This window comes from Alosa alosa, chromosome 24, assembly GCF_017589495.1.
Source record: "Alosa alosa isolate M-15738 ecotype Scorff River chromosome 24, AALO_Geno_1.1, whole genome shotgun sequence".
Lineage (NCBI taxonomy): Eukaryota > Metazoa > Chordata > Actinopteri > Clupeiformes > Clupeidae > Alosa > Alosa alosa.
The window spans coordinates 15,708,624-15,735,053 of record NC_063212.1 but is presented as its reverse complement, the minus strand read 5'-3'; the positions used below and the strand labels follow the sequence as shown (position 1 = coordinate 15,735,053).

Sequence of the window (26,430 nt, the reverse complement as noted above, 5' to 3'; positions counted from 1 at the left end):
TAGGGTACTTGTGGTGGTTGCTATGCTGGTTGCTAGGTTAAACTCATTGGTTGCTAGGTTGTAACTGTGGAAGGGGTTGCTAGGCTGTTTCTAGGGTATTTGACATGGTTACTAGGCTGTTGCTATGGTACTTGAGGTGGTTACTAGGCTGTTGCTAGGTTAGTTGTGGTGGTTGCCATGCTGGTTGCTAGGTTAGTCATTGGTTGCTATATTGGTTGCTAGGTTGTAACTGTGGAAGTGGTTGCTAGGCTGTTGCCTGGGTATTTGACATGGTTGCTAGGCTGTCGCTAGGGTATTTGACATGGTTGCTAGGCTGTTGCTAGGTTAGTTGTGGTGGTTGTTATGCTGGTTGCTAGGTTAAACTCATTGGTTGCTATGTTGGTTGCTAGGTTGTAACTGTGGAAGTGGTTGCTAGGCTGTTACTAGGGTATTTGACATGGTTGCTATATTGGTTGCTAGGTAGATGAGGTTTAATAGTTGGAATGACTAAACAGTTAAATAGGTGGATAGTTTAAATCAGTGTTTTTCAACCACTGTGCCGGGGTACACTAGTGTGCCGTGAGAGATCATCAGGTGTGCCACAGAAAATTACCCAAATGTCACTCACTGGTCCAGAAAAGCAACTGTTGCATCAAATAATTGATAACCACATGCTCTCATTGATTGCACTATTTGTGGTATGCAGGAATTGTACAATGGGGCCCCCATATCCAGTATTCACAGAATCATCACATATCCAGTTCATAACAACAATTCAATTATAGATATAGTCACCTACAAACCGAGGGCACTTGTTTTATTGAGCAGGTCTTGCATAGAAGCCATAATAAGGCTGTATCTGTGTATTATCTGAAATTTTAGGCTATGGTATGTTTATTTTTTCTTCACACAGGATGTTAGTGTGCCGTGGGACATTTTAAGTGTCAAAAGTGAAAAGGTTGAAAAACCTAGATGAGGTTTAATGTAGTTGGAATGCCTGAACAGTTAAATTAGTGGATAGTTTAAATGGTTAAATTATTTGCTAGGTAGATGAGGTTTAATATAGTTTGAATGACTGAATAGTTAAATAGGTGGATAGTTTAAAAGGTTAAATTATTTGTGAGGTAGGCCTAGATGAGGTTTAATATAGTTGGAATGACTGAACAGTTAAATAGGTGGATAGTTTAAAAGGTTAAATTATTTGATAGGTAGATGAGGTTTAATATAGTTGGAATAACTGAACAGTTAAAGATGAAACATATATAGCACTCTTGTCCTAAGTAAGACCTACGTAACATAGTTTGAATGAAGTTTCTACATTAAACGGTTGAAGCTGCATTAAACGCGTTAGAAGAAGAAGAAGAAGAAGAAGCCTAGGAAGAACAGTATAGTGCATTTTCATGCACTGTAATAATAATAATAATAATAATAATAATAATAATAATAATAACAACAATGACAACAACAACAACCAGGGTTCCCACCAGTTTCCACTGACAACATTTCAAAACTTTTCCATGACTTTCCAATGACCTTGAATGAAATTTCCATGACATTTCAGGGCCTATAAGTACATAATTTATTACTTTATACCACAAGATTGATTATAAAATATGATTTAAACAATGAGATTGGATAAAATGTGCTTTCTATCCCACAAACATGCAAACATGCTAACATCCCATAACATTTGGAGTTTAGCACGGAAATTTTAATTAAATAAAACACTTAATTAAATGCACAATTTCATCTAAATGTATTTTCAGACAGTATTTATTGCTGCCAGGGCTAGTCTAGCAACTCTCCGTTGGCTTGTGAGCTCCAGAAATCGAAACTCAATCAGGCCAATGAAATCTTGTATAGAGTCGTTAGGTGGGCTTAACATAATGATTGATGGCAGAGTTGCAACGGTTTGGCTTGAATTCCCTGCTACTTGAAAACAAATAAGATGGATGTTGGTGTTGGCGAACAGTGTGACACGAGTTAAGCTTTTATTAAGTTGGCAAACGTTTGAACTAGCCAACTAGCTCCGCTGGTGGGAAACGCATTGGACTCATAGCGCTGCCGCTGTCCTATTGCGTGGAGAGGGAATTTGAAAGACAGCTGATTATCCCGCCCCTCGGACTAAGCACTGCGAACGGTGAGTGCCCAGACCCTACATTTTAATGTGGGTCTGGCTCGTCGGGCTAATTTTCTATGTTTTAGAATTTCAATTGAAATTCAATTTCAAAATATAGCCTCAAGCGGCAATGGCGGGCCCGAGCACCTGCGGCCGCAACCCGTGACATGTCGGAATCCAACAAAGCACCGACGTGGTGCGTTTGTGAAATGTACATATTTGATGCGTGGGCTATTTGCTTTTGTATTTTATTTTCTGCCACATTTACTCGCTTGGCCAGGTGGGGGCGTAATGCAAGGCAGGCCCATTGGGTGTCATCATAATCATAATATATATTAACCTGAGAAATTTCCGACCATACATTTGCAGCAAAGAACATTTCTGATACACTTTTTGGTTGGCCAGATGGTGGTGCTATGTTAGACATGGAAATTAGACATGTGAATATCATCAAAATAATGATATCCAAAATGTTTGTAAACTTTCAGATCAATCACTTAAGGCATTGTCCATTTCTGGCACATTTCCTGCTTGACCAGGTGGTGATCCATTGTCCATTTCTGGCACATTTCCTGCTTGACCAGGTGGTGGCGCTATGCCAGGCAGGCCCATTGGGTGTCTGGATATCATCATAATCATAATATCTATTAACCTGAAAAGTTTCAGACCATTTATTCAAAGGATAGAGCATTTCTGGCACATTTCCTGCTTGGCCAGATGGTGGCGCTATGCTAGGCCTGTGAATTATGCATGTGAATATCATCACAATAATGATATCCAATATTTTATAAAGTTTCAGATCAATCACTTAAGGCATTGTCCATATATGGCACATTTCCTGCTTGGCCAGGTGGTGGCGCTATGCCAGGCAGGCCCATTGGGTGTCTGGATATCATTATAATCATGATATCTATTAACCTGAGAAGTTTCAGACCATTCATTCATTTTATGTTTATGTGGTGAGATATTAAAAACATATCAAATATATTACAACATTCCAAAATCCATTCACAATTTAACATCAGCGACATCTTGGCATAATGTTTGCCAAATTTCAAATGAATCTGACAAACCGTCTAGGAGGAGTATGTTCAAATTGATCATGTGACATCAGGATAATTGTCATTCTTTCTGTTGCCAGTTGGTGGCAAAACATGCACATTAACATGGTCTTTAATGACCTGTGAAATTTAAAACATTTCAAGCCATGCATGGTGAATTATGACACATTTATTGTTTGTGTGGAACAAAAATTAACAATTTTTTAGCCATTTTCAAAAAAAGGCTTCATTTAGAATCAGGAACATCTCGGTGTCATGTATACCAACTTTGACATGAATCGAGTCTAGGAGGAGTAATGTTAAAATTGATCATGTCCACAACGCGACAAATTCTCAATTACCTCACTTCCAGTGGGCGGGCTAATGGCATGTTAATACAAAAGTTGTTTGTTTTGGGAGTTACATACACCCCCAAATTTGGTGTGTGTGTATCTAAAACGATATGCCAACCACAAGTCACAGTTACATAAGGGTCTCTGGGCCATACCGGGGCCAATTTTTACCTAGCTCCTTTGTGTGACACCTGATGTTTGCCAAATTTCAAGACTTTTGAAATGTTAAAACCTCAAAATATTTGCCAACCACGGATCAGTCACCTAAGGGGCTTAGCGAGTCCTTGGGCCACGCGGGTCAAGCTCTTGTACCTAACTGCGATCGCGTGACACCTGGCGTGTGTGCCAAATTTCAAGAGTTTTCGACCATGTTAACCACCTCAAAACAGGAAAGCAAAAAGTAGAATAACAATAATACTGAATAATAATAATAATAATAATCCTTACAAAAACAATAGGGCCTTGCGCCCTTCGGTGCTCGGGCCCTAATAATAATAACAATCCTTACAAAAATAATAGGGCCTTGCGCCCTTCGATGCTCGGGCCCTAATAATAATCCTTCCAAAACAATAGGGCCTTGCACCCTTCGGTGCTCGGGCCCTAATAATAATAATAATAATAATAATAATCCTTTCAAAAACAATAGGGCTTCGCACCTCTCGGTGCGCAAGGCCGGGTGCTCGGGCCCTAATGAATATCTGTATTTCAGATTTCACCTGTAATTGTCTCCCCGGGACCAAACAAAATTTTACCGTAAAAGTCTAGTGGGACTACTAAATTTCATGTGGCAGGGTCAGTGTCCTGGGAATTGTTGACCAAAACATTTCATATCCCTATATGACTGCTACACTAGCAGTGTTGGGCAAGTTACTTCAAAATCGTAATGTATTATGTATTACTTATTACTGTCATTTCAAAGTAATTTGTTAGATTATAATATTACTGTCTCTGAATTATAAGGCATTACACTACTATTGTATTACTTTTAAGTTACTTTTACAAAAATATCTAGAAATATGGATTTGGAACTCTAAATGCAGTTTATTATGCTCAATGCAGCTCATTGCACTTCTAATGGAGGGTGATGTGGTATAACATAATGACTGAGCTAGGCTTAAGGCTAACAACAGTAAAATGCAATAGGCGCAGTGATGGCACATGATGCAATACAAGGAACAATCATAGCCAGAATTTTGTAAGTCTGGTCAATTGTGATAGAAATGCTGTAACTTTAGGCTTAGGCCTACTCATTAAAATCAACAGAGAGCCCACTACCTGTTTATTGTAACCCAAAACTTGTCAAGATAGGCTACACAGTGCCGCTGCTCTGGCCATTTTAGTGCCCTAACTGGTGAAATACAGTATTAACCTAAGAATGTCATCATATGGCCAACTATGTATGTAATCTGCCTGTTCCCAGGGATGGGTAGTATTTCTGAAACATGCATATGTATTTGTATTTCAAATAAAAAATAGTATTTTGTCATTTGTATTTTATTGGGTTGAAGGAAATGGCTCTGTATTTTGTATGTATATATATGTTTTGGTGTGTATTTTTGTATTTTAGAAATACTGCAAAATACTATATGTGAATAAAAACACTAAAAAAAGTTGATACTACACACAGGTGTAATGAATAATTGGTAATTAGGCAACAATAGTTTTTTTTTTTATCGCAATCAGCTAATGTGAGAACAGCTGTGTTCAAAGACACTTACAGTTTTTCAGTGACGGCTATTGTTGAAGCATCAGCTCTGGTCTGAAGCACTGGTGTGAAGTCGTACGCAAGTAAAGATGAGCAAGTTTACCTGTGCAAGTTCACATAAGGACACCGACAAAGGCAACCATGTCCTATTGTCTCCATGCCAATCTTTAACAGAAAAAATGTCAGATATCTCAATTAACCACAATGACATCAATAGATGGTAAGGTGTTGAGTGTGTTTGAATTCCCTTCCTTGTAGCATCCTTTTCTCTATTCCACAGAGGGGAGAAGTTCACCTTGTTTAATTAAATAACAATTATATTTCCTTATTAGCTGCATACTTGAGGTTGGAAATTTTCTTATTCAGTTCTGCACTGGACTTGAATTACGAATTTCGGCACAGATACACAATTATGATTTTGGCCTATTGATTATAATGTGGTTAATTGAAAGCTCTGTCAGTCGTTTTGGATAAGCATCAGCTAGATGACTAAATGTAAATTCTTGAATTATTCTTCTGATCACACTACATGAACTTGCATACGGTATACTATTTGGTAATATTTGGTAATTTGGTAATTGAAATTGTATTATTTTTTACTATATAGTTTTAATAGGCTAAATGTTTGGGATATTAAAAAGCTTTTTTTGCAGTGCTTTCATACTTCCTTGAAAAAAATATTTTGAGTATTTTCTAAATACAAAAATACAGTATTTTATTTTGATACATAATATGGTTACTGTATTTTGTAGTTTATTTTGATACATTAAAAATGAGGGTATTAGGTATTTTATTTTGAAATACATTCTGATGTATTTTTGCCCATCCCTGCCTGTTCCCAGCATCAGAACAACACTTTGCGATGGTTAGCTTGTCACCTGTGACGCTGCTAGGCCTAAGTGACTGACCTATCTGGGTGCGTTTCGAGATGCCTGATGAAATCAGACGTTGTTGAATAGGCATAATTTATCCTGGTGCCACACACCTTGCATGTAGCTGTTCGGTTATTTCCTCTGTGCACGAAGTTTTTGTAACCGAAAGTAATGATAAAAGGCTCCGTGAGGACTTCTTGTCGCCATGGTCAATGCATTTATATCTGTGAGTGTAAGCACATCGCGCGTGCGTTACATTGCACATTATGGCAAAGGGGCCATGCCGCTCGTTATACGTTTCACAAAGTATATGTAGCAGTAAAATAAAATAGAAATACATGAATACATTTAGATTAAAAAAGCAATAATTGCATGAAATACAGCTTGTTTAGGAGTCTCGAAGCTCGAGTCCAAGTCAAGTCTTTAGTCTTTTGAGTGGAGTAACAAGTCAAGTCTGAAGTCACTGTTTTTTCTTTTTTACATTTCTATCCCTTCATTCTCTTTCATTCAAGTTCACAGCATGAAGCTGACATGAAGCGCATTTATGCTTTATCAAGAATCAAAAGATTAGCGTTGTCTCTGATAAATTGAAAATAATGAGCGTAGGCTTAGCCTATGTCCATCAAGTCAGTTGCAGCCAGCCACTGTCTTCTTCAACCAGTAACAGGAGATACGTTCTGCTATTTGCACAGTTGTTTGCGAATATGTATCAAAACATAACACCACTTAATTTCAGGTTAAAATGCATTGTAATGCGCGTTACTGAAGTTTGTACCGAGTAATATTACCCAATTGTTTTTTGTAATGCCGTACATTACTGCGTTACAGCAAAAAGCAATATATTACAGTAATTACATTACTTTTGTAACTCGTTACTCCCAACACTGTACACTAGTGGCGGGCATCTATTCACCCCTTGCAAGTGAAGTCACGTTTTGTTCGCGCCACAGCAAAATAGCCTAGTGGATGGCAAGAACACAAATCAAATCAATGGGTTGTAATGAGACATATCGCACAGCTAGGAGATTATAGTGAGATTTAACCGTAGTAATGCCCTTCCACGACTGTTGGCTTATTGTTTGGAATACAACAACATCCCATGTTCTTGCATAGATATATTTTGGTTTGTTTTCTTTGTGTTTTTTGAGTATTTCAACCACAATTGCATGCTTATCTCCCCAGTGTATGAAGCACAGCAGCGGTTGCTATAGCAACCATAGACTCTGAACAGGACGGCAGATAGCACTTAGGCAAAGTCTTTGGCAAGATCTGAATGTAAACAGATAATACCGTTCAAGTTTTTTTTTAATTTCCTATTTCTTTCAATTCTTTAACTTAAGACATGTAAGAAGTAAGTTTATTCGCTGGGCAACGTACAAACTGATGAGTTACATTAGCCCTAGCACTATGAGCTACGATAAACGTTAGCTAGAATAGCTAGAAGCTAGCTTCTAAGTGTGGCAGCTAGTTATTATTTCATGTTCTGATATGACATTCTTAACGTTTTGACTATGTTACAACTGATAAAAGCAAGACAAATAAAGTAACCAAATCGCTTTGCAATATTTTAGTCCAGAAATACTTATGGGTGTTCATTTACCATAATGTTAATTACAGTAGCCTAACGTAACGTTATCTCCCCTTGCTGTTACCACCAGTTTTAATAACTTTACATTTGCAATCATGACCCATTTCATCTAACAAGACCACTGGCATCTTCTTTGACTATCAGACCCCAAACAGCAATACATTGAACTACAAAGATGTTATAGTAATGGTGTTCAGTTCATCATAATCTTTATGACATAATGTAATTTGCCGTCCATCTCCCATCTTTTTGCCGTCCAGCATGGAGCCGTCACGTGACTTAAGTCACGTGTCTGCAAGGGGTGAATAGCAAGAAGCGTCTGTGTGTGTGTCTGTGGCACCAGTGGCGGAACAAGTCAGAGCCAGGCCGGGGGCCGGGCACATCACCGGGCCCTTTATTAAACTCATCATAACATAATATTACAACATATGCTACACATGCCTGCAACAGCGGGTCTTAGGCCTACAAGCGTCAGCGGCACGGAGAGCAACTATGTAATTTTGAAGTCCATCGAACGTACATGAAGTGTAACCAAGAGAACAACAACAAAAACATTAGGCTACATGACCCCTAATAATAAAACAACAATAATACGCAGCACTATTTGAAGGGCATAATGACGAAGCCTTGCGCCCCACCTAACTCGTCCACGATGCTCTGTGTATGTCCATTTTCTTTGCTCTCTCATTCTCTATGGACAACATGGCCACTCAGTCGCTCCTGTCCCACTGTGCTCCTCAAGTGGTTTTTAATGATCTTTAACTTGGAGAATGAGCGCTCAGAGGTTGCAACGGTGACGGGAAGAGTCAAAAATAAAATTAGGGCGGTGCAAATCTCACTGAATGCAGAAGTTACTGCTGGGTGGTGCATTAGCGGAGCGAGGGGGTGGCTTCGGGGGCTCAAGCCCCGAATCTCTTTTTAAAAGCACAGGCTTGACAGCTAGGTCTCACTTTGATGATAGTCAGTTGCAATTTAAAAAACGGATTACTCAGGAACCGCTTGTGGGTTAAGATGCAAGATGATTTTCATGTCTGACCTCAACAATAAAGACTCCCTGTATGCAGTTTACGTGCATAAAATGATTATGCGGATTTTGCAACAACACGCCAACAAACACGGGTAGGTTATGTAGTGACCACTCAAAATAAAAGTATGCAATAAACTGATGCTTCGAATAGCCCAGGCTACTTTGGACTTTGACTAAACAAACTAAAATTCCGACTGCAAGGTCCCAAATTGAAAAGAGCGATAGGCTAATGACACATAGACAACAAGAGGGAGGGAAAGTAATCTCATCGCCATCTAGTGGTTGCGAGAGTTTAGCGGAGTGGATGGGATTTTTTTTTAGAAAAAATATATCTCGGTGCACATTGGGATCTTAATTTAATGCCTTCCATGTGTTAGGCACTGGGGTCACCTCTATTGCTTCAAGTGGTCATACCTTATTTTTAGTATCAGTTGAATTGTTTTGAGTTTTTGTCGTAACACGGTGATAAGGAACTACAGCTGCATGTGACGTCACATGTTTTGGCGCTTAATCTTTAACTGATCAATACGCAATTTGCTTAACTGGCTTAACATATTTTTGTAATAACGGAACGTGATGTAAACCGCGTGGTGATAACCTTTATGTCAGGATAACTGGTGTTGTGCTTCTACTCACATGAAGAGCTAGCTGTAAGTGTTAAGTGTCAATGCTAACCAGGCTAATAAACAAACCATGCTACCGTGAGTAATGTTGAAGGGTAAAATCACGTGACTTCTTTTGTAGTTCGTTTATGTAACAAATAGGAGCAATTTCGATTTTCTTAAATAAGGCAAAATAGGGTCTGACATTTTCACAGTTAGAATATTATTACTGTATAGACACTGAAAAATATTTTTGGTGGATAACATCGCTGATTTGGCTTCACAATATTTTTTTTAAAATAGGTCTATGGGACTTAACATTGGAGCTGCTCTTCGATAGGAACGCAACCACTTGGGGCGCTGGTTTTCACTTTCCCTCCCTAGTGGCAGACTGAGCGACATCACTTATGCTAAAGTCACATCATTGCAAATTTCAAACAATGATGCATCATTCCACAAAATGGTTTGTCTTCAGTATTAGGAAGTTATTCAGCAAGCTTAACACACATTTAGCCTTAACTCAAAACAATTGTTAGGCTTATGTCATTCTGATCTAAAATGTCACATGCAGCATGCCTAAATTTACACGTTTGTTAGAGGCCACACTAATTATAGGCTAATATATTATATATTCAGTATTCATTATTGAATGCTTAGCTGGAATGATGTTTCCCTATTATCCAATTTTTAAAGCAGGCATACCTGTGGGCATGTAATTGGGCTATGGGTTTTCTTCAGGAATGGCATGTTTGAACGGGCACCAGTGGCGCAAAAAGTGGGTATGCGCTATATGCGGCGCATAGGGGCGCAGCACCATGGGGGCTCCAAAGCAATGGTAAAAATAAATAAATAATATATTTGGTATTTTCTATATGTAGCTACTGCTGTCCGTTTCTGAATCATTTCAACATTTTCTCAATGTTCAATAACATTTTAGAGGACTAACAGGCTAGACTAGGCGCCCTATCTCATAAGATTCCATCATAGAATTTTGACATAGAAGAGGGAGTGGGGGGCGCCGTCAGCACTGAGCGAGCAGGTAGGCCTACGAGTAGTGAGTTGCCGTCTATGGAAAAAGATGGATACAGCAAAAAAAGCTGTTGGCGGCTAAAAATAGAAAAAGAAAGAGAGAAAAGGAGATAGCATGTCAAGGGATGCAACAGCAGTTAAATAAGTGGACGGTGAAAGGCAACAGGTAGGATTTAAAGTGATGACGTCTGTGCTTGGAGGCTTGCAAATATGAATGTTACAGTAACAGACTAACTAGCGTTTGTTAAGCATAATGCAGCCTATTCCATTCAGATAGCTAGGTGGCTACCATGGTCATACTGCACTTTTAATGGCCACTTACTGCTCATACTGCACTTTTAACTGCACTAGTACGTAGGTGGTTGACATGACATGGTCTTTTTTTGGTCCTGTTTTATGCTGTTTTATATGAACATACAGAGCATTCATGGGATTAATCTTCCATTTTTTCACAATTTTCAGCCAAACCAGAAAAAGCTCATATTCATTTCCTGTTTATCATTTTCTGTTTATTCAATCATAAATTGATAATCCAGATGCCTACTTGTGAGTCTGCTTGACTAAAAGTTCAGGCATAATATTGTGAAGCCACCCTTAACTAAAACACTTTGTCCCAGAAATGGATATCATATGGTGTGACGCCACATTACTTTTTTTAAACGGGCAATTGTTTGGAGACCTTTGGGGAGTAGGGGTCCTCCTTCTTTCAGGAGGAAGAACAACACCTCAGAAGGACACTGAAAGTTACAAGGTGAGTTTTCGCTCTTCATGTTTTCAAAAAAATCAAGTATATCCGGCACTCCTGCTTCAGTTCCCTTTTGCATTGTCTTTTGGTGTGACGCATTTTACCCAAATAAAATTACTTTTCAGTCAATATTACCTTTAAAACTATATTGTCATATTGCAGTTAGCATGTTTTTAGGATATTAGCATAAAAGCACATTGCTTAATGTCATGCTAAGTACATGAAACCTCATATGGTGTGACCCCATATCATAGTGTGACCGGGGTTTCTCGTCACACAATATGATTTATTTGTCACACTGTATGATAGAAACTGCATTTTCCTGCATAAATAATGTTTTTTCATACATATGTTTAACTCATAATTAAGTGTAATATATATTTTGACATATTTAACATGATTTAACATTTATTATTTAAGATGTGCAACTATTGCATGTATTGTGAATCACACACACATAAAACACAGAAATCACCCCCACACACACTCACTCACTCACTCTACAGCCTTGGATACAAAATATACATATTTGACATTCTAAATATCAATAGTAGTCTGAGAAAATAAATTCTGGTGTTAAAGAAAACAGTAATGTTAATGTTGTCTTTAGCACTATAAGTAATTGCAACAATTTAATCTGATTATAATGCAGGAACACTTTTTAAATTATCTGAATAAATTGTTGAATTTGTCTTTTAACAGATATAAAGAGAAAAAGAGAAAAACTCAGGGAACCCAAGAGCTATACAATATTTGGTGGCATTCTGTTTTGCATAGTTGTGATTTCTGAAAGTGAACTTTTACATGATATACCCGTCTTAAACTGTCTTTTGTTGCTTGTGAAATACATATAATACACATTTTTGTATTAACAGATTGTTTTGTGGTGTTATTTATCATATGGCGTGACACCATATCATTTGGTGTGACATCAAGAAATTATGAAAATAAAAAGGCTTTTGGGGTCTAAATCATACAAATGTCAATGGAACAGATAGAAAAAAGGGTCAGCAAAAGTCAAAAAGCATTTTCTTTCTTTTATATCAAGGTATGTCAAAATGAATATGACGTTTATTGAAAGATTGAGGACATATGCCTTACTCTGCGTATTGATGAAGAAATATACTGTAAAATGTAATAAATTTGCACAAGGAAATGCTAGATCTTGATGAAGTAATGATAGAAGATTAGAATACATTGCTCACATTAAAAACAAAATACCCCATTATAATTTTACAAACAATAACTTTCATGTCACACCATATGACAATTTTAGTCACTACCACAACTAATTAGTGAATAAATATATTTTTTTGCATAGTTGTGATTTCTGAAAGTGAACCTTTATATGATATACCTGTCTTAAACTGTCTTTTGTTGCTTGTGAAATACATATAATACACATTTTTGTATTAACAGATACCACAACTAATTAGTGAATAAATATGAATTTCAACACAAAATCTAAAAAAACATACATATTTTTGGGAATGGAAGGGTCAGTACAACAGGACTAAGTGATTACCATGCCTAATATCTGAATTTTTTTTTTCAAAAACTTTTTTTCGGCCTAAAACGTCAACCACCCACATATAAATATTGGATTTGACACCCCAGTCTAAAACAGCATCCCCATATCTTATGACTATAAAAGCATAGCCTGACGTTCCAGACCTCAAATGTTGTGGGCGGGACTAAATTCAGCTGGCACCCAGGCTAATAAAATGAGAGTCTTAGCCTGAACTCTGAATCTTATTTTGTTACCGAGAAAACGTTATGCCTTTTCAACTATGGATTGACATGACATATAAAACTGCACCAAATGCCAGTATTTTATGTGTACCACTTTTTTTAAAAAAATATTCCTCTAAACTGATTTTTGACAAAAAAAATTACACTCTAGAGTAGTAACTTGTAGATTTTTCACCAATTATTTCCTACTGATGAAACAACCCCAGATCATTTTTTTACAGCAACTGGAAAATGTATATTTTTGAATGTGGAGCACTCTCAAAACCATCACAAGCAGCAAAAAACAACAAAGAAAACAACTTTTACCGACAAAACCAGGTTCACCAAGATTCGGCCTTTGACTGCCGGACTAATAGTTAAACTTAAACATGTAATACACATAACACATTTGGGGCTGAAGGCAACACCCATGTCCCCACCATTTTATATCTAAGACGGAAGCGATCAAATTCTGTTACATTATGTATGCTACCTCCTTTGTCGCTGGTATGACAAAATTCAATTCCATGACCTTTCCAAAACTTTCAATGAATTTACTAAATGCCTTGATTTCTCCAGGATTTTACACTCCAGGATTTTACAGTGAAATCTGAACAACCAACCACTTTTAGGTGAAGTGTGGATTAGGCTAGTGTCTGTACTCCATACAAAGTCTCACATGCTACATGCACAACTTTCAGGGAGACTATTTTCAGTCTAACAATAAATCACTCAGGGCATTTGGGCCATTGCCATACACATAAACTATGCACCAGGAAATTTTACCCACATACCCACAATCAATGTTTGCTATGTGGTCTGGGCATTCTCATGCGAATCCAACACTTGTTATACTAGAAATGTCACATGTGTAACACATTCTCCTTTTCCATGAGGTGCTAAAGGTGATTAAGGCAAAGGTGTTGAAAGTAAGGGCCTGTCCACACGGAGACGCTTTTTAGGTTAAACGCAGAGGTTTTGCTTCGTCTTGGCCGAGCGTCCAAACGAATCTTGTAAACGCACTGCCCGAAACCGCACTTTTCTGAAACCTGGTCCCAGAGTGGAGAAATCTGAAACCGTAGCCCGTTTGAGTTCGTTTAGACAGCGAAACCAAGCACATCCTGCTTATGTGATCGATGATGTCATCGCCACACCTCAGCTGCCCTGGACTTGTATTGCCTAACAATACTAGTTTTCATACATGACATTACCCACGATTACACTCCGTAAGATAAATATCACATATTATGACTTGGTGGACTGAACACTGTTTTTCCCGGTGTTTTTTTATGCATTCTAGCTACTGTCAGTGACGCGAGAGAACTTAAGTTATTAGGAAAGTGCGATGTAAGTTTAGGCTACATTAATTTGTGTGTAGTGCCAGTGTCATTCATTTATTTTACATGTCTTACAACATATATACATGCATTCACAGTCAAGTGAAATCAGATATAAGCATACAAAGACGCTTAGAACTCACGTTAAGCCGATGGTAGCACACTGAATGTGAATGCACGATTTGATGCAGGCAAAAGTATTGACTGTTACTAACGAAGGTTTTATAGCAATATTATAAATGTGGCGACAGAATAGCCTAGAACTTAGGTAAGCCTTGCGTTTAGTAGCCTAATTGCGGTGATGGCCAAAACTAATGTGAATCACAGACTATCCTACAACCAAAGAAAGTAAAGGTGATTAGTAGGCCTACCTGCGTTAGCCAAATAAAGGATGGGACTGCACCCTTCATAAACCGTAAAATAAAGTTTATTAGTTTTACAGTTGACTACAGTTGACAGTTCACCATCAGTCCACACAAACAATTCTGGTTTCCTTGCACTAGCCATTTCGTTGTAGCCTATTCTGTCTGTTTTTAAAGCGCAGGTTTTGCAAGTTTTGGTCAATTTCTGTAAACAAACAGTGCCACCTATAGGCCTGGGGTATGAAGTAACGTGTTGAGTCGTGTTGAGATGGATCTATTTGGACGCAAATATTCTTGATACGGTTCCAGGGAAGACGGAGGAAAAAAAGATCGGTTTGGTACGTGTGGACTAGGCCTAAGTGGAATTAGTTCCTGGGGAAGCATGACCAGACGTGACTCTGAACCTTGCAATTCAGAACACAACCTGTGGGATGTCAGTCACGAGCATGGAAATCCAGATCCACATCTAGAAAGATTTAGGGTCTGACTATGAGTAATGAAAATGGCCCAACTCGAGGGGCAGCACCAAGCATGCATTTGAAAATATCACTGCATGCAATTGGATAACACTACGACCAATGTTTACTGACTGATTCCGGACTTCGATGCATTGGATAACACTACGACCAATGTTTACTGACTGATTCTGGACTTCGACGTCGCAGCGCTGTCGTCATGTTTAACTCTCCTCTGGTCCACATATATCAGATACACAGATGTGATTGGTGCAGCTCGGCTCCAAGGGCATGGGTACTGAGCATCATTACTGATTGCCAGAGTGACTCGCTGAGCAAATTCAAATTGTGCTCTCACAAGAGGGTAGTCAGTCACGGCCTTGTTGTAAACCTGATAACAGAACAGCCTGAAGGGGTTTCAATATTTCTAGCTCTTCAAAGCTAAAGGAGCCTATTAGGAGGTTTACCACTTCCTGCCACTAAAACACCTACATGGAATACACCCATTTCTGATCTGACTGTTCTTAATTCAACTACAGACCCTTTCAATCTGGTCCTAGAGGGTTTCACGTTGAAATGAAACCAATGCAGACACTTGAAAATGAAAATGAATTGGACTTTTAGTTCTGTTGTTGTTTGTTCCGTGCACATTTCTATGCTTTATAATTAGATATCACTAAACAAAATATCCAATATAAAACTTGTTTTAAAAATTGTATTATTGTTTGATTGGCCCATGTGGACTATCAAAAAACAAAGGTCATTTTGGATGGATGGATTTTTTTGTGAATGTTTTCTTCTTCTACAGATTTTAGTCATCTTTAGTTCATGTAATACTTTATTGTCAATGCACAAATTAAGTAACAGTAGTCTGAAACGTTATTGTTAATGCAACAAATTAAGTAACAGTAGCCTAGTCTGAAACAAAATGCTGTTTTACATCTAACCAGTGGTGCAAATAACTGACATGTCCAAATGGGCCTGATGAAAATGCGCCGCTAGACTGTTCATATACACATTTTAACGGGCCAAAGTTGAAAAGCTTTTGTCCTCATATTGTTAGTGCAAATATAGGCTGATTCATGTTCCCCCTTGCATTGTTTAACTGAGGGTCCATGGCTAGTCTGGCTTTCATCAGACCAAGCTCAATCTTTTAAGAAATCAAAAAATAAATACGGGAGAGATTGTAGGCTGGGTTCACCCAGCCTAGTCCATAGGCAAACCGATATTGTTTAATTTTCCCATTGAGATATACACGCGCTCTGGCTATTCTAAATGCAAAATGCATCAGGAGTTATGACAAAAACGGTAACTAACAAACTAGATCCTAATAGAAAGTTGTTAGCTTCCTGCTACAGGATTAGGATTATAGGGCCTATTGACAACATAAATTGTCAATAGGCTATGCTGGCGACACACAAAATAAATATCCTTGGAAACCAATGTTTACGCCTTTAGTATCAAGCGGAGCTGACTTAAACTGTCATATCGTAAAGTCAAGGAAAGAACTACACAGTAGTTTAGGTGTTTTGCTAAAGCAGCCATAATGAAATGAAGGTGTCATTGTTTGATCCTTGCTTTTTTAATTTCACAGACATAAACTACCAAGCTGTAATCAAAGCACATCGACATTCTCACACCCTGCACGACTTTTAAAACAAAATAAACAGGCTCAGTCTCACGCATGTATAGGCAAAATTGTGTAACGTGTTGGTAAATCTTCCATTGCACAGAATGATTTTGTAGCTGTTGACAAATGAAGATTTGTTTATCAATTTGTTTGGGTAGTTTATAGTTTTCTTGCAATGCCTCATCACTCAACCAACGCTTAACGGTAACATTACCTGGAGGTCCTTATTGATATTACAAGATTAACGCATTCCTGCAGTAAAACTGCAAGCATGTCCGAGAAAAAAACATCCTTAGATTTATTTCGCTTCAAGAAGAAATGGGAATTACACTTCATGTGAACATCGCCCTATCCTTATTAGATGTTCGCCATGTAAAATTCAGTCCTGTATGAAGCCCCATTGTTTTCCAACCCACTTTAACTTCAACAAAATTACGTCTCTCTTTACTGCAACGATGCGCCATCTAGTGACAAACGACTATTTCACTACCAATACTGAAAATGCAGCCATGATGATGATGATGATGAATATTTATTTTGGCTTTTTTTAATCCTACCGATTTTCATATTTTACCGGGGCAAATTACAAATGAGTGATTATGAGCCAGGTTGATGTGGGCCCTTGAGACCAACATACCATAAAAGATTCACAGAGAACTGTGTCTGCCCCACCCTCCTTTCGGGGTCCAGTCCAGCTTGGGGCTGCAGATGAAAAACGAAAAATGACGGTTCCATGCTATCCATGTGGGGTACATGCTCACCAAGTTTGTGTACCCGGTCTTTCAGTGTCCCGGAATCCTTGTTGGTGTAATCACTAAATGTACACATAAATTATTTTATTGTAAGGCCCCCCATGAAAACGAAAGTACACAAAACTTGATGCATGCATTCAGAGGGTGTCATAATGATCCTACTTTAATTTCGTGCAGTTTTGACCTTGTCAGCCAGATTTGACTATGTTAGGTCACAGATACCTTCAATTACACCACTCATTTTTACTTTTTTTGTTTAACTGGGAATGAAATGAGTGGTTATGGAATGGGCACATGGCCCCTTGAGATCAACATACAAAAAAAAAAAGGTCCTCCTAAACCCTACTTGTTTTGAGATATTCACAGAAAACTGTGTCTGCCCTTCCTCCTTCCGGGGTCCACCCAGCTGAGGGGCTACAGATCAAAACGAAAACGATGGTTCCATGCTATCCACATGTCCAAATTTAAAGGTGAGTGTCCCGAATCATTGGATTGAAATTTGGGCTGTGAAAAAAAAAAAATCTGACTGACTTCAGATGTCATAATTAGTGACAATCTCTGCTGTGCTCTGCTTCAGATGTAAGAGTTGGGAAAAAGCACAATACTAAAAATTAGGCTTTGAATAATGCAAGTTTGTCTTAGAATAATGCAAGTTAGGCTAAAGGATAATGCAGGTTAGGGTAGGGATAATGTGAAATGATGTGAAATTAGGACACGATGGCATTTCAGGATGGCGGGGCGCATCTGAGGACAACTTGTTACAGTAGGAAATCTGACAAAGCTGACCTTGGCTGGGCTTGGCCTCTGAAACCCACCCATAACTTAATCAAACCCTCACTCATCTTTGTCATGTAAAATCAGATCGAATGCCTCAATTTGGAATTTATCTTCAAAAAACACTAGATTACCTTTGAAATTTCAGTTAATCTTCTAATAATTCTCATTTGTAAGACATCCCCTCACATACAAACACGTTGATATACAGTATATCTGGACAAGTGCAACCAGGATGACGTTTAGGGTGGGTAACTTAAGGACTATGCTGTATGGAAATTCTAAAGTAATTACATAAGCTTGATCAACCTGAGGACACTTGATAGGAGGACAAGCAGACACAGCTACCTGCCCACACACATATTAGTGACAGCTGCAGTACCATACAGAAAACACACACACACACACAACCTTAACCCTAGAATTTCAAAACAAAATCGATAATTTAAGACATAATCTATCTATCATAATCCATCAGTCTCAACTATAAGTAATCAGATGTGTAGAATGCCCTAACTGCTTTTCAGATTTTACGACCCAAATAGTTTTCCTACCATATGCAGGTACGGTGTAATTACAGTATGCCTTGGTGTAGGCAACGGTTTCACAGACACACAAACCTGCTAATTTAGTTTCTGTGCCAATCTTTCATGGAGGAATTCACACAAACAACTTCATTCCTTTACGCCATAGTAGATAAGCTGTTTCTGACGTGATGATATGACTAAAGCTGCCCCACCACACACACACACACACACATCTCTCTATCACACACACACACACACCTGTGCATCAGGTTGCTCTTCTCCAGGTTCAGATGGCTGGTGCTCATACTCCTAAAAATCATTTAAAAATGTCATCAACCACAAACAACATTAACAAGCCTCCAGTATCAAATAAAAAAATAATAAAAACATTGCTCTGTGTGATTTCAATATGTACTGTGGAAGGGCACCGATTTGCCAAGCAAATCCAATCAGAGTAAAACCAAAATCGATGCAAAGCACGGTGATGCACCAAGAGACAAAAAGGTCACCTTTGAGGCAGAACCAAACAAAGCACCAGGGAGAATCCTTCGGATTATGAAAGTCTGTGAGAGAAAGAAAGACACACACACACAATATAGAAGAAAATACTTATGATGTCATTATAAAACAAAGCATTACAAAACATTTATTTCATTCACCAAATGCATATGTTGTACACGGGACCACATGTCAAACAACATTATACACCACTGTGCACAGAGAATAAATGGAGACCAAACCCTACTTTTTTTTTCCTATTCCTCTCAGTTGGCTGCAGTTCTCCATCAGTCAAGCCCTTAACTGTCTGAAGGCAGAGAATGTTGAAAGATCATCCGAAAATGTCAACTGTGTGGGTGACATCCATTGTTAAGCAATTCAACCCTTAAGGTGGGGATCACATTAGCCAGCAGTAAGCAGCAGGTTTCCTATTGTTCTCTATGGTTCAGTAGCGGAACGGTGGCAACACTGGCGTAGCGCTAGCGTTGAGCAAGCTGACCACTGAACTTGGTTCAAATTTCAAAGCGCAACGCGAGCGTATTCAATTGACAAACCGTTTGTGTTGCTTAGGAACGAGATAAAACTTATTATGGTCTGAGCGTTGCGTTACGTTTGCAGCTGCCGCTTGCTGCTGGCTGATGTGATCCCCGCCTAAAGGTGTGGGTTTTTGAACATTCTAACATAAGATTCCGTTCCGCAACAGTTCAAGGTCCTAAAATTCTATGTTGAATTCAATGAACCCAGATATTCTTTAGAACGTTCATTTTCCAACATTCCCATCACACCGGTGTGACAGTTACACCTTTAAGGGTTAAAAACAACAGCATTGACAGCACATCTTTCCCTCCCGCTGCTTACCTGCTGCTTGGTCGCAGTGTTGTTATTTTCCGCCAAACTATCAGAGCTAATGGACGAGTCACTCTTCAATGACTGGCTGTCCTGATTAACAGATGGACAGAGATGATAGGAGTTGTTACTTGTCATCACTTATGATGATGGTGATAATGATAATGATGTGATAAAGCATCAATCAACAGAATTCTACTGTTGGCTTATTATGATTATGATTAATATGATATCTAATAATTGGTGGTGGTAGCATGGTATGAGTGCATGCATGCTTAAGTACCTGGGTGGTGGATTTGAATGGATTGACTTTTTGCATGACACCCCTGAACATCCCTGGGTTCTGGGAAAAAATAAAGTGTGTTGCTATGCGGTGAGGTTATGTGAGGGACTCATACTGTAGAGGGTTTGCATGCCCAGATGAACTTGAAAGACCTGGTGGTATAGCAAAGGCTGAACATGGCACACACACACACACACATGTACAAACACACACAGAAACACACACACACACCACGCACGCACACACGCACGCACAAACACACCTGTTTCTCCTCTACTTTCCGCTCATCTGGTTCAGCAGGATCAACCAACTGCTCATCTTGTTTACCCTGCAAGTAAACACACACTTAATATCAGCACAAAAAAACACCCACACACACAATATTCCACATTGTGAAGAGAGCTACGATTTTTAGTGACAAGAACATTACCTGCTGTGATGACTTAAAGGGATTCACTTTTTGCATCACACCCATGAACATTCCAGGAGCCTAAATAAACAGAGGCCGCCGTACCAGCCATAAAAGAACATTTATTGACTGCAGTTATGATAGTAGACTTTAAGAAGCTAGGAATAAAGTAATTCAGTCTTTATAGTGTATGTGGCTTGTGCCATTGTGATTGTGGGTGTGAGTGTGCGTGAGGATTTCTGTTTGTCAAAGGATGAAATATTGATCAACACCTGTTTGCTATCTCTGTCATCTCTCATCTCCTCTGTGGAAGGGAACCTCTGTGTTTAAGGACAATGAAGGACAAGTTATTAACATAATGTTAAGGAACATATTATTAACATCATAATCTTCACATAGAACACCCAAACAGATTCCTTGAGTTCAGTTCGCACACCACAGCCTTCTCCGTTTGGGGTCAATTTAGAGAACCTGGTCATTCCGTGTCAGACAGAATGCTCAGCAGTGTGCCCCCCTTTCAAATGTAACATTCACATTTCTAGACAAAAAATTATATCCCAAGAAAAGTGGATTTTGAGGTAGACCTCCATTCATTCCTCCATTATTACCTCGGCCAATTTATCTAAACATTGAGTTTCCATGGCAGCAATACAACTAGGAGCTTCTAAATGATTAAATGCTTGTTCCATGTAAACACAGACTAAACGCCAATCAGATTATTTAGCGTTCATGTAAACAGTTCGCTTGAAATCTTCAATCAGATTATTTTCAATCAAATTGAAATAAAAACGTCCATGTAAATGCGGCTAATGATTTTAACTAGGGGTGGAACGGTACACAGAAGTCTCAGTTAATACCTCGGTTCGGACATCACGGTTCGGTACGAGTTCGGTACAATGGAGGGAAAAGCAAAACAAAAATGCAGAAAGCATTTTTTTTTGTACATGTCTCAGGCTGTACCACCTAGTGTCATACAGTCTCTTCCCTGAGCTATATGCAACAGCCTGAAGTGTGTAAGATGTAGGCTAAACAGTACAATAAGTACCCAGACTCCATCTGTAACTTGTAAACAAAATAAGACAATCAGCTATAAAACTGAAAATAGGCCTACAGCATCTCTTATTTCTGAAAGTGCAAATTACATAGAAAAATTATTTTTAAAAATCCACTTAAGCAAGACCTTCAACATCTGTGTAGTTGTATATGGAAGGGTCTACAATTTGCCTCAATATTTTTTTATTGTGTGTAAAGTAATAATCTAGCCTACTAACTGTGAAAATATCACACTATTTTGCCTTTTTTAAAAAAACGAAATTGCTCCTTTCATTTCATAAACAGACTACAACTAGAAGTCACGTGACTTTTTGCCCTTTGACGTAACTCACCGTATAGTCCAGGCAATCTGTGAGAAAAAAATCACCCAACCCAAAACTAATTGCAACAGAAATGATTTTTGTTGTATTCAGTTCATGAAACCTTCCCATATCACATACCAAAAGTCCATGAAAATCCAAGTGGTGGAACATTGTCAAATTTGGAATTATTTGTGCATAGGTCAATGGCGAAAAGCTGCACCTTTGGCAGTTTTATTGAACTTTCATAGCACAGGGGATATGTGAAAATTAAGTCAAATTCTTTCATAAAGGCATGAAACTTCGTGAACTTGTACAGTTTGGAGCCCTGAACATTTTCAGATATAAAACCATTATCAAAAAACCCTAATGGTCGCCGTGGCAACCATTAAATGTTCCACTATAACTGAATTACGCCTATATTCTTCATTATATCTCCTGAACTAAACATGGTATCTCAGAACAAGTGATGCCTACAGGGATGAGCAGTATTTATTACATGTATTCCATATTTCAAATACAAAATATATCGTATATTCGTAATTTGTATTTGACTGGGTTGAAAAAAACGGCTTCGTATTTTGTATCAAAATGCTTTATAGGTATGTATTTTTGTAGTTTAAAATATTGAAAAATATTTTTGGTAAAACCAATACTTTTGGTGATGTGATGACATCATAACTGACTGGTGCTGACTTAGAAATTTGCCCACACTTGTGATAATATTGAGATTCAGGAAGATGATCCAGTGCAAGTTGAGTAACTTTAGGCGGGTCAATATAGGGTTCAACATCAAAACAATTGATACAAAAGGTTTTTTTATGGATTCTGGTACTGTTAGACATGCTAAATAACATACTAAAAATCTAGTAAAATCTGACCTTGAGAAATAATGCCCACCAAAATGGCTGCCAAGAGGTTAGAATGGATATGGGCCCTATCATGACAGTCAACAGCACGGCGCAAAGCATATAATCATCATGATGCAACACATATTTCTATTGTACACTCAAGTTTTTCGTCATGCCTGTCTCTTTTATTGAGCAATGCACCAAGGGGTGTAGCCATTAACGACCTAAGGAGGGGTCTAGCGCATTATCTAAAAAATCGCTATCGTTGCACTACCTAAAACGCGTGCATGCACTGACCAAGAAATACCTGGTCAGAAATCCATGGCGAAGTTGTTTATATGTTATTTAAGAGTGCATTATCAACAGTGATGGGCGGGTGCACAACTACACCCTGCTTTACTAGTCCCACAGAAACGTGCACCAGCGCACATCCATGCAAAACATTACAAATTACTTTCGATTACAATGGAACATAATTATAATAAAGATATCAGGATATCGTCTCTCAATGAGTAGTTATTAACCATCATTTGCAAATTGTTAATGACAGTTAAAAGTGAATAGGCGAGAGGCACATATGGAGTACATCTAAAAGACGACTGTCACAAGATGTAAGCAACTCCTCTGCAGGATAAATGTCCTTAGGTTTCTTATTCAGTCATTTAAACACTATTGGGGTAAGTGTTGTCTCTTTCAGGCTATTTTGTCAATGGTAACCTATTGTCAGTCAATAGCGTAATTAACTGTTTTGTTGTTGACTATGACACCACAGAGAAGTTAGTTTTACTTTGCCAATGAGTTCAAATAAGACGAGTGCAGATGCGTTTATAGGCTATACTCTGCTAGGTTTTAGTAAAGCATGGTTTAGTGGAATACCTGTTCCACCACGGTCTCAGCATATTCCTTCAAATCGCCCGCTGACAATATCACAATACTGATGCTTGTTTTGAAGTCCAACTCCTTGCTGTTAAAGGGGAATGACAGATGTCACTCTCATTGGTTTAAAGGATGTTACGCCCAAAACACACCCATGACTAACTAAGAAACATAAGATCCACCTTTTTGTGCCAGGTGCCGGACTTTTGAAAACAAAACCACACCCAATGTGGACTGGACAAACCCCTAAGCTATTTGCTAGTGACCATGCATGATTAGGCAAATATAGCCCTATATCTCAATTACTATTCAGCCCACAGGGGTGAATCTGAGGACAAATGATGGTCAAAATAAACAATAATATGATTTTAAATGTTAACATTGAACATTTTGGAATGCTCTACCTTTTTCAGCGATATTTAAATCAATGTGTTTTAATACAGAGTAAATGCAATACAGGAATATGTACCATGTCCAAGGCATGGAGGAAGATGATACTTAACTGGTATTATATCTCATCTAGAGGGCATATGCTTTTAGAAAATATATAGTTTAGGGTGGTTAATCTGTTTTCCCTGGACATTATAGGCCAAAATGTATCCACTTTACACTAGATTCGCCTTTACAGAATGGAGGGCAATGTATTGTGCATGGCATGGAGGAAGATAAGACATGTCTTAAATTGTGTAATATCTCATCTAGAGGGTATATGCTTTCAGAAAATATATAGTTTAGGGTGTTTAATTTGTTTCCCCCGGACAGTATAGGCCAAAATGTATCCACTGTACACTAGATTCGCCTATGCAGAATAGAGGGCAATGTGTTGTGCATGGCATGGAGGACGATGAGACATGTCTTAACTGGTGTTATATCTCATCTACAAGTAATATGCTTTCAGGAAATATATAGTTTAGGGTATTTAATCTGTTTTCTATAGACAGTATAGGCTAAAATGTATCCGCTTTACACTAGATTCGCCTATACAGAATAGGGCAATGTATGTGCATGGCATGGAGGAAGATGGGAAATGCCTTAAATGGTGTTATATCTCCTCTAGAGGGTTTTGTGCTTTCAGAAAATATATAGTTTAGGGTGTTTAATTTGCTTTCCCTAGACTAGGCTACCGGTACCGCCCCCTGGGGGGCGTTCATACAACCTGGGGGGGCGCTGGGAACGTGAGAGTCAGGCTTGGAATTTCACCATTCTGGGGGCAAGGCCACTTGGCCTTCAGTTGGGCATATTTGGTGGGGGGCACAAAGGCCACATGTCAGGGCACCAAGCAGCAGCTCCTTAGGCAGATTAAACTTCCTTGTTGGGCCTTTTTCTGGATAGAGTCAATGTGGGGAGACTATTTTAGGTCCTGTGAAATGTTTGATCCCAGGAACCTAAAGAAATCCACATTGGACACTGTGTCATTCTGAATGGTGGGGGGTGTGGGGGGGGCTTCTCCTAAAATCCACTGTCATCTCCATCTCCACTGTCATCTCCACAGTCTTCTTGGGGTTAAGCTCCAGGTGGTTCTGATTGCACCACTGGACCAACTGTTCCACCTCCTGTCTGTAAGCAGACTCATCACCACCCTGGGTCAAACTAATGACGGTGGTGTCATCTGCAAACTTAAGGAGTTTTACAGATGGGGGCAGCCGTGGGGGCAGCAGATTGGGGCAGCCGTGGCCTACTGGTTAGCGCTTCGGACTTGTAACCGGAGGGTTGCCGGTTCGAACCCCGACCAGTAGGCACGGCTGAAGTGCCCTTGAGCAAGGCACCTAATCAACTAAGGACTATGGTTGGACTACTGTTTGCACCTTCACCATGACACTCACTCCCTTTAGCACCTCACCAGTCCTGGCCCTGTCACTACAAGCGTCTTATGCTTGATCATCCTCAAGCACATTGGACTTTCTTAATTTAACTTATATAGTGTATTTAGTTTTGTTAGTTTCTTATCTTATCTTCTACTGTCTTTATTGTACAGTGGAGTTTAGTTATATGTTTATACTATAGTAATGTTTACCATTTCTGTTGTAAGTGCATGTTGTGTGTTATGTCTGTATGCTACTGAGACCCTTAAATTTCCCCTTGAGGATCAATAAAGTATCTATCTATCTATCTATCTATCTATCTATCTATCTATCTATCTAATCCCTCACTGCTCCCCGAGCGCCGATGTTGTGCAGGCAGCTCACTGCGCCGGGATTAGTGTGTGCTTCACCTCACTGTGTATTCACTGTGTGCTGAGTGTGTTTCACTAATTCACGGATTGGGATAAATGCAGAGACCAAATTTCACTCACGGGATCAAAAGAGTATATATACTTATACTTAGATGGGCTCTTTGAGATGCAGTCATTAGTGTAGAGGGAGAAGAGCAGCGGGGAGAGGACACACCCCTGTGGGGCGCGAGTACTGATGGACCGGGTTTTGGATGAGATGCTCCCCAGTCTGACATGCTGTCAGTCAGGAAGCTGATGATCCACTGACAGGTGGTGGCAGACTCTGAGAACTGGGTGAGCTTCTGATGTAGGAGTTCAGACATGATTGTGTTCAATGCCGAGCTGGAGTCCACAGACAGGATCCTGGCATATGTCCCTGGGGAGTCGAGGTGGTGCAGGATGAATTGAGTCTCATACTGACGGCATCATCCGCCGACCTGTTTGCCCTGTAGGCAAACTGCAGGGAGTCCAGCAGG

General features: G+C 39.0%; 1 protein-coding gene across 2 annotated transcripts in view; it reads right to left on the bottom strand.

Moving 5' to 3' along the window:
- The window catches only part of si:cabz01007802.1, a 44,463-nt gene that overhangs the window by 9,614 nt on the left and 8,419 nt on the right, over positions 1-26,430 (bottom strand). For both annotated transcript variants that reach the window (XM_048235954.1, XM_048235955.1), the window contains exons 11-18: positions 20,936-20,983; positions 20,685-20,744; positions 20,517-20,582; positions 20,255-20,314; positions 19,984-20,064; positions 19,373-19,432; positions 19,137-19,190; positions 18,886-18,936 (exon numbers count right to left, since the gene is read on the bottom strand). In XM_048235954.1, the coding sequence (XP_048091911.1) occupies positions 18,886-18,936; positions 19,137-19,190; positions 19,373-19,432; positions 19,984-20,064; positions 20,255-20,314; positions 20,517-20,582; positions 20,685-20,744; positions 20,936-20,983 (480 nt within the window). The remainder of the gene's footprint in view (positions 1-18,885; positions 18,937-19,136; positions 19,191-19,372; positions 19,433-19,983; positions 20,065-20,254; positions 20,315-20,516; positions 20,583-20,684; positions 20,745-20,935; positions 20,984-26,430) is intronic.